Raw genomic sequence first — 8,811 nt, 5'->3', positions numbered from 1 at the left:
ACTAGTCATTGAGCAAGTAAGACAAGTAATGAAAGAAAATGATCAAGTCAGCAAATATCTTCGACTGCTCGGTGAGGCCTCCTACAGGCTATTTGTCAACCTAACATCTCCCTATCGTCTCCGCCTCGGTATCCTTAAGTATTTCTAGGGCATTAGCGAGGAGAGAGCATATGGCCACGTGCAGAGAGGGCTCGCCGCTGCGTTCCACCTTCTCTACACCAAACTAAAGACCGCAGGCTTTACCACGCAAACTGATTTGGCAAAGGAGTTGAAAACTGTTAGTGACGGGCTCTACCATATGGTGAAGCTCAATTGTCGCGCATTCATACGGAATTCATGTTGGGTGCTGCCATTGGCTTCCATCGGTCTCTTCCACCACCGGAGTCACATCGAAGAAGCACATGATAAACATGATGATGATGGTATTGATGTCAAGATTACGTATGCCATATTCTGTTGTACTGCTATTCTAGAGATTGATTCTGGGCTTCCTGTTATGGTTGGGGACGCAACTAGTAGTATGGTTGAATCATCGGTGAGTCTTTTTGGGAAGTTGTGGCCCTAGATGGTCGCTCAATACAGCCTCATAGGGTACTTTGCCAGCAGCAACATGAAGCACAACATCAAGTGGAAGTTTGGAGGCAAGGGCATGGAGCCATGCTTCTCCTCTGCCACAATTTCAATATTCGTTCTTGGATATTTGAAAGATGGGTGGAAGAAACACTACCGCAGGTTCAACAACCATAACACACACTGGCCGGTGCTTAGCTTCTTGATCATCTGGGCTTCAGCAGCATGGGAAAGAAGAGGCCATTTGATGAGAGTGTCCACCTCTGGCACATGGCCACAGATCTCTGCTTCTTCAACGGCTCCTTTGCAGAGCATATGACGACATGTGCCTTTGCTAAGGTCCCGGCATGGAAAACAAGGCTATCAACTCCTGTCTCCATTCTACTCCTAGGAATACCAGAGTTAATCCATGGAGCAAGAAAAAGGATCAGAGAAATGGTAGGGAAATAGTGTTGGACTACTAATTCACCACCTGCCGGCAACGACCGGACTACGACATGGTGTCCTCGATGCGACCAAGAGTTGACCCACTGTAAAGCTGTCCTATGCACACACATGTCCAACTACATGGCGTACCTCTTGTTCGTCAATCCTGAGATGCTGTTGCCTGGCTCCAGGCGTAATCTCTTCACAGCAGCCCATGAAGAGCTCCAGGCCATATTCAAGGGTGACAATCAGGCACCACTGCCACTGGATAATAAGAGAGAGAGCTTACAGACAAGATTATCAGCAAGCTAAATTCATCATCAGAAGCCACCATCTCAGCAACTTTCATCCACGAGGCTTGGATGCTTGCTCAAGCGTTGCAACACCTAGGTGATGAGAAGAAGATGTGGGAGGTGATCCAAGGCGTCTGGGTTGAGATGCTCTGCTTCTCCGCCGGCAGGTGCAGAGGCTACCTACACGCCAAGGCTTTGGGCAACGGCGGCGAGTTCCTCTCCTATGTCTGGCTCCTTCTCTTTTACATGGGGATGGAGACCTTCACCGACAAGCTGTAGAGGGAGGAGGAGGCTGTGAACCACGCCGCCACCGCTCCACCATCGACTTTCGAGCGGGTCTCCTCCACCACCAGCGCAGGCGCTCCATCGACGTCTTCTTCCAAGGTCCACACCGCCGGTGCCGGCGATGGCGCCGCTCCATCGACTTCCGAGATTTGCATGGCTGAAGATGATGACATGGTTTGACACCATGTCCTGCTGGCTAATCCGATTTAATTTATTTTCGGCCCTTTTTGCGATTACTAGTGTTTGCAAGTGTGCTTGCGGACGTGCTACTCTCTACAGCTATTGCTCCTCGTCTGTTTCCCTTTTACTCGCTCCGTTCCAAATTATAATTCATTTAACTTTTTTTTGACCTTTAAGTTTAACCACTTGTCTTATTCAAAAATATTGTGCAAACATACTCAAATTTAAGTCATTCTTGAAGAACGTTTGTTAATAAAGCAAGTCACAACAAAAGAAGTGATATTTTGCACAAATTTTTAAATAAGACGAGTGGTTAAACTTGGGGTAAAAAAAAGTCAAGCAAACTATAATTTGAAACGGATTTAGTATTATTATATATAATGCCTTCCGCTCTGTGTAACGTTGTTTTCTCAAGCTGCACTGTATGCAATGTTTGAAAATTGAATGAATCATCATTTCCAACTTTGTACTAGTGATTTGCTTCATTGATACATATAATTGAAACGTCCAGATGACATCTCTGAACACGCAACCTGCAGTTGCAAAACATCCATCAGGTTTTCTGATCCTATGTTGTTGGAGCAAGTTTTTCCTTGACAGTGGTCTGCCGTTGTTCAGATGTTTTGGTTGTCTTTTTTGCTTCGGTGTTGTAACTATATTGTAATGCTTTTTTCTTCTACTAATATATTTCGGCAAAGCTCTTGCCGACCTTACAGAAAAAACATATCCATCGGGTTACATTTGTCTTGCGTCACACTAATGGTGACACAACATCGACTTTGGCCTTTTGGCTTTCTACACTAACATGGCAAAATAGTGGTGCGAACTGGAATGAGATGTTAATTGCTATCGGCCTGTTCGACTTATCTTATATCCGGTTTGTTCAGCTTCTTTTTTTTCAGTCGGAACAGTGTTTTCCTCTCACAATATTTTAGCCAGAACAGTGTTTTTCAGCCACTTTTAGTCAAGTTTCAGCAAGCCAAACGAGGCCATTGGCGCTTTACAACCCATTCTACCACCATGAACTATCGCTCTAATCTGATTTTGCTTCTCAAACGGGGGGAATTCCTTGTGTGCCATTAAAAAAGATCGTAATGCTCTTTGAGTCCCTGAAAAAGTTCAGCGGTCTTCAGCGCCACTGCTCCAACTTTTTTGTGCCCTCCATGCCACTGCCGTCAGTTTGGGCTCTAACGGTATCAAACTGCAGGTGTGAAAAGTCATAAATACCCTTAAGTCTAAATATGTCATTAATTTTTTTGAGCATCTTAACGACTTCAAATAAAAAAACTCAAAACTAGAAAGTTATAGATCTCGTCGAGATCTATAATTTTCATATAAAATTTATCTTCATTTAATTCCACAAAAAAAAGATATGATTTTTCTAAGATATATTAATCATATCAAATCATATTTTTTTGCGGAAATATAAATCATATTTTTCTAAGATATATTAATCATATCAAAACTTCTCCCGCTTCTGCATCTCTACCTACAGTGTTTACATTATTACATAGTTTCAATGATATTGCAACCAGAAATGTAAAAATTATGCATGATAGAGTATATTATTAAATTTTGGAGACGAACAACTTCAACGCAATTAGGCCCAGTAGCTAGAGGGAAGACAGCCCTCCACTAAGCCAGGCCAGATGGGTCAGCCACTAGTAGTATAGTGCTACTCAATCATAATATTCTGGAGTAATGGGGTGTTTGTTCTTTAGTAGCTCCTAAAATTTATATCACATCGAATGTTTTAGATACTAATAAAGAGCATTAAATATAGATTAATTACAAAATAAATTACATAGATGGAGGCTAATTTGCGAGACGATTTTTTAAGTCTAATTAATCTATCATTAGCACATGCTTACTGTAGCACCACGTTGTCAAATCATGGACTAATTAGGCTTAAAAGATTCGTCTCGCAAATTAGTCGCAAGTTATGTAATTAGTTTCATAATTAGTCTATATTTAATACTCCATACATATGTCTAAACATTCGATGTGACAAGAATTTTAGGAGCGCCTTTAGAAACCAAACGGAGCCTAATTCAGAGAACCCTCCCTGGCTCCTTAAGGGGGTGTTTAGTTACCCAAAATCCAAACTTTGGCACTATGCAAAAAAAAAGATTCTCCGTCACATCAAACTTGCGGTACATGTATAGAGTACTAAATGTTGACGAAATCAAAAACTAATTGCACGGTTTGGTTATACTTTGCGAGACGAACGTTTTGAGCCTAATTAGTCAATGATTGAACAATTATTATCAAATATAAATAAAATACTACAGTATACTACAGTGCGCTACAGTGATTTTACCACTGTCGATTCCGGGCAGCTAAACGAGGGGCAAGACAAGTTGCCGATTGCCGTTACAGATGCTATGTGACTGGCAGCAGTTGGAATGTGCTGTGGTGTCAGCTTTATTCAGTGCAGTGAACCACCCTTTTCCTCTATTCAAGCTGAGGCCTCGTTTAAATTAGGGTTAGGAATCAGTATTCGGCATTGTAGCACTTTCATTTGTATTTGACAATTATTATCCAATCATGGCCTAACTAGGCTCAAAAGATTCGTCTCGTAATTTACAATCAAACTGTGTAATTAATTATTTTTTATCTATATTTAATACTCCATGCATGTGTCCAAAAATTTAATGTGACGAAGAAAGAGTGAAAAAACTTATAATCTAAACAAGGCGTGAGGAAGAATCAGGACATCATTGTAACAGAGTATAGTACCAGTACTTTGTTTACAATAGTATTATATTATTGAATTAAATTGACAAGAATGTTTCTTGATGAAGACAGCTAGGCTGTGCTGTGATGATAAAAAAAATGTGAACTGGTACATGGAATGTTCCAAATAATCAGCATATCAGGTAGTTAACCTAGCACAGAATATGAATGGCCAAAACTAGAATCTGCAAGTGTTAACAATGCTTTGAGCCTGCCTTTTCAGCAGAGTGGCAGGTCAGATGGAGGCGCCTCCAGAGACTCCAGCTCCCCAACGCCGTCCTCCACCAGGAACGCCATGGCGAGGCCCCAGGTGATGTGCACGTCCAGATGGCAGTGCATCAGCCACACCCCCGGATTATCCGCCACGAACCGGATGACCGCCCACCCATTCACCGGCACGCCCACCGTGTTCCTCATCGGCGGATCATCCATGTTGAACTTGGCGGTGTCGGTTGTCGCATCAAAGTTGCCGAACCCCTCGGCGAGGATGTAGAAGTCGTAGCCGTGGAGGTGGATGGGGTGGTTCTCGGCCGCGAACACGTTGGTGCCCTGGAGCACCAGCTGCACCGCGGCGCCGTACTTGAGCCTGTACACCTTGGTGCCCGGCACGGGCTGCCACAGCGCGCGGCTCACGTTCTGCGCCGTGTAGTCGAACTGCACCGGCGGGTTGGTCGGGAAGTCGGCGGTGAACACGCCTGGCGCCGACGCCGCCCCGCCGCCGGAGTAGTGCGCCTGCAGGATGGAGGTGGTGGACGGGAGCACGAAGGAGACGTTGTTGATGCTCGCCGCGAACCGCGTGTTGTTGGGCCCGCCGCAGGTCTGCCCGCTCGAGCAGTTGAAGAGGCCGACGCCGACGGTGAAGAAGAGGCTCTCGTCGACGCGTGTCGGCAGCTCCGCCTTGCGTAGGCCGCGCAGGCTCGTCGTGAACGACGTCGCCGTCGCGGTGTCGTTGTAGGCCGGGAGGGTCGGCATCGCGGGACTGCTGGTTGGGGTGGTGGTGGTGGCGGCGCCGTAGTCGAAGATGGCCGTGGTGGTGGTGTTGTCGAAGGGGACCCCCTGGGCGCTGGCGTAGGCGCGCGCGGCGAGGTAGTAGCGGCCGGGGGCCTGGTCGAAGGTGACGAGCACGTCGGTGGTCTGCCCCGGCGCGATCATGAGGACCGACGTGGCGTACGGCTTGGTGTAGGAGGCGTCCGCGCCCACCACCGTCATGGTGTGGCCGGCGAGCGAGACGAAGAGCTCCGTGTTGAGTGCGGCGTTGATGAAGCGCAGCAGGTTCGTCTCGCCGGACTTCACCGCCAACGTCGTCGTGCCTGTCCGGATCCACCAGCGTTCAGTTTCATTTCCGATCGATCACTGCTGGGCACTGGAGCAGGAATTGGAGTAGCTAGGTGTTGCATTGTTTACCGTTGGATGAGCACTTGTAGAGGTCACCGGGCTGGCCGTTGACGGTGAGGGCGTCGGAGATGTTAGGGGCGGCGCCGGTGCGGGTGGCGGTGCGGACCACGTCGATGGGGTTCATGTTCCACCATTCCCCTGTTTCCATCCGGTTGTTCCGACAACAAATTACACACATTAAGTCACTACTAGGAAAAACACGTACACTGCAATCTGCGGAAGTATATGCAACAATGCAATCCAACCTCTGGATTTTTTTTGCAGCACCAATTTTTATTAAGGATTTACATTTAGTCTCATTATTTACCTTTTAAATATTTTTGCAGTCATGATTTTTTTTACCACAAGAGTTACTAGTAGATGCTTAGCTTTTCATTTTGGTTGTAAAGAGAACGACTTGTCCATTTGTTCAACACCTAAGAGGGTAGATGCATGTTAGGCCTATTGCGGAATGTGGGCCACAATAGCAGCCCCCCAAAAATAGTAAAGCAGCAGCTTAATGATGCCATTTTGATTAACCAACTTGAAAAGTGTCACACTATAGAAAAACATAAATCTCTCTTTATATAGATTAATTTATTTAGTATACGAGTTCTTTCTGAAGGAAACTATTCATCCAACTGAACCTGCTCTGATCAAAGCCAGTTGTTTGGCTTTCAGGATGCTTCAGATGCAAGTATAACTTTTTGTAGCAAAACCAACTGATGATCTTTTTGTAACAGGTGGTATACTAACATTAGCAACAACAACATGATCAGATGAGTTGCCCATATATATTCCTTAGACTAGCTAGTAGTGACCCACAATGCTATTCATTTTTGCTATCAAGACCTTTCGGGACAAATATGCCACAAAATAATGAAAATATACAGATTGATTCAGATTCAGTCTGAAAAATGAAACGAAACACAAGGGAGCATGGTATTGGTGTTTGAGTGGTGTTGGCCCCACAAGTCGGTGCCACATGATCGACTAATGCTAAACTGAAGAAGAATCTCACGTGGATATGTAACGTCATGAGAAAGAAGAACTTTTGTGTGCCCGTCAATGACGAATTTTCCTTTTGGTAAGAAGATGTGTCCATGACGTTTGGTGTGTAAAGGTACGTACGGTATATGCTTACTTTGTGATGAATGGATCCGACATGATGACGACGCATGTGTGTTGTTTGACTCTGGTGCTGCAGCAGCAGCCGCCGCTGCTCTGGTATAGGACTAGAGGTACGCAAACGAGAGCTAGAAAGAAAGCTGGCGCCAGCTACTAACAGACAGAATGATAACACTGATTAACATGCGGAAAAAAGCGAAAAAGAAATTAATGCTAATCATATGTATATTCCGTGTGGGCCACATCACACTATGCTCGCTAAACCTGGCCTACTTAATTATTTATTTCACCCAAATTAATTTGATACTCCAGCCGTAGCTGGCCACAACTCAGATGCGACGAGACACACTCTGGCGGAGAAGATTAAGTAGCACCACACTCTATGGCGAGAATGCTGAAAAATCTGTTGTGTCGTATTCCGTGGTTGCCTAAACAGTTATGGCGACCAAACACTAACCAAAAAAGTTATGGCGACGACTCACTGTGGCAGGTGAAGGCCGGAAACCAAACAGACCATATAGGTACGCGATTATATATTGGACAAGTCAAAATGACTATTGCTCCCTCTATTTCAAACTATAGTATGCTATTAGTAGCATGAGACCATGACTATATTACTATCCTCTCCGTTTAAAATTCTGAGTTGTTTTAGTTTTTCTGTGTGCACTGTACTTATATACACAGTAAAATATAAAAGAATCAAAATGATTTATAATTTGAAACAGAGGAATTAACTACTACCGTATGAGATGGATCGATGATTGGATCAAACGTTTTGCACGTCATGCATGCAAATGGCAGTACAAATTAGAATGTGTGTGTGGCAAGTGCAATCCACATATAGCGTACCTAGGATGATGGGGATCTCCCTGGCGGGCGGCTTGCCGCCGTTGAACGGGTAAGGGACGCCGGCGCGTGGGCGGATGAGGAGGGCGCCGTGGACGGTGGCGCGGAGCCAGGAGCTGTGCGCGTGCCACCACAGCGTGCCTTCCTGCCCGGCGACGGTGAAGCGGTAGGTGTAGGAGTTGCCGGGGCGGATGGGGCACTGCGTCACGAACTCCGGCCCGTCGGACCACCCCGTGCGCATCTGCCGCACGCCGTGCCAGTGCACCGTCACGTTGTAGCTGCCCCGGTTGAGGACGCGCACGATGAGGGCGTCGCCCTCGGCCACCTCCACCGCCGGGCCCGGGAACTGCCCGTTCACCGTCATGATCCGCTGCGTCCCGCACAGACGCGTCACCGTCGCCTCCTTCACCTGCCGCAGGCATGCATGGAGTATATATTAGTCATGGAACGAACATGCATGCAGTTCGATCAGTGCAGTAGTCAGTCAGTTGGTTTGGTTAGTTACATTACCACGAACTCATGGTGCTGCTCCTTGGCAATGGCGATCTGGGAGCAGAGGAGAAGAGCAAGGGTGGTGAAGAGCAGGGAGGAATACGACGACGAGGAGGAGCTGCTGCTTGAGCTTGACATGCCGAGTGATGCTTGCATTTCTGCTGTAACTACTGACTCTGCTACCTGGTTGCCTGCCTAGTAGCTAGCGAGCTGCCTAACTAACTCTTGCAAGGCCTTACAATTGCTTATATGCAATGCAAGAGGCCAAGGCTGAAGCAGGCTCTCTATCTTTATATAGGCAGCGGCGAATCTAGACTAAACTGCTGCCGGGGTCGCACAGATTCATGAACTCAATCTAATGGGGTCGTAGCTGGCCGGAATACGCGGGGTTCCACTGATTCGTACAAAGTTATCGGGGTCGCATGACCCCGACACATGCACTGTGGCTTCGCCGCTGTGCATGCAGGTGCTGAATGTGCAG

General features: G+C 46.5%; 1 protein-coding gene across 1 annotated transcript; it reads right to left on the bottom strand.

The window, feature by feature from the left end:
* Window positions 1-4,552: 4,552 nt before the first annotated feature.
* On the bottom strand, window positions 4,553-8,570 carry LOC136483426 (laccase-23-like). Its single transcript, XM_066480498.1, has 4 exons — window positions 8,349-8,570; window positions 7,842-8,247; window positions 5,895-6,023; window positions 4,553-5,800 (listed from the first exon to the last, which is right to left on the bottom strand). Exons 1-4 carry the CDS (start codon window positions 8,484-8,486, stop codon window positions 4,710-4,712), a joined length of 1,764 nt encoding a protein of 587 aa, XP_066336595.1. The 5' UTR covers window positions 8,487-8,570; the 3' UTR covers window positions 4,553-4,709.
* Between the last annotated feature and the right edge of the window lie 241 nt (window positions 8,571-8,811).

Source organism: Miscanthus floridulus, chromosome 9 (assembly GCF_019320115.1).
Source record: "Miscanthus floridulus cultivar M001 chromosome 9, ASM1932011v1, whole genome shotgun sequence".
Lineage (NCBI taxonomy): Eukaryota > Viridiplantae > Streptophyta > Magnoliopsida > Poales > Poaceae > Miscanthus > Miscanthus floridulus.
The sequence above is the reverse complement of the archived record's forward strand: the minus strand, read 5'-3'. Positions and strand labels throughout refer to the sequence as shown.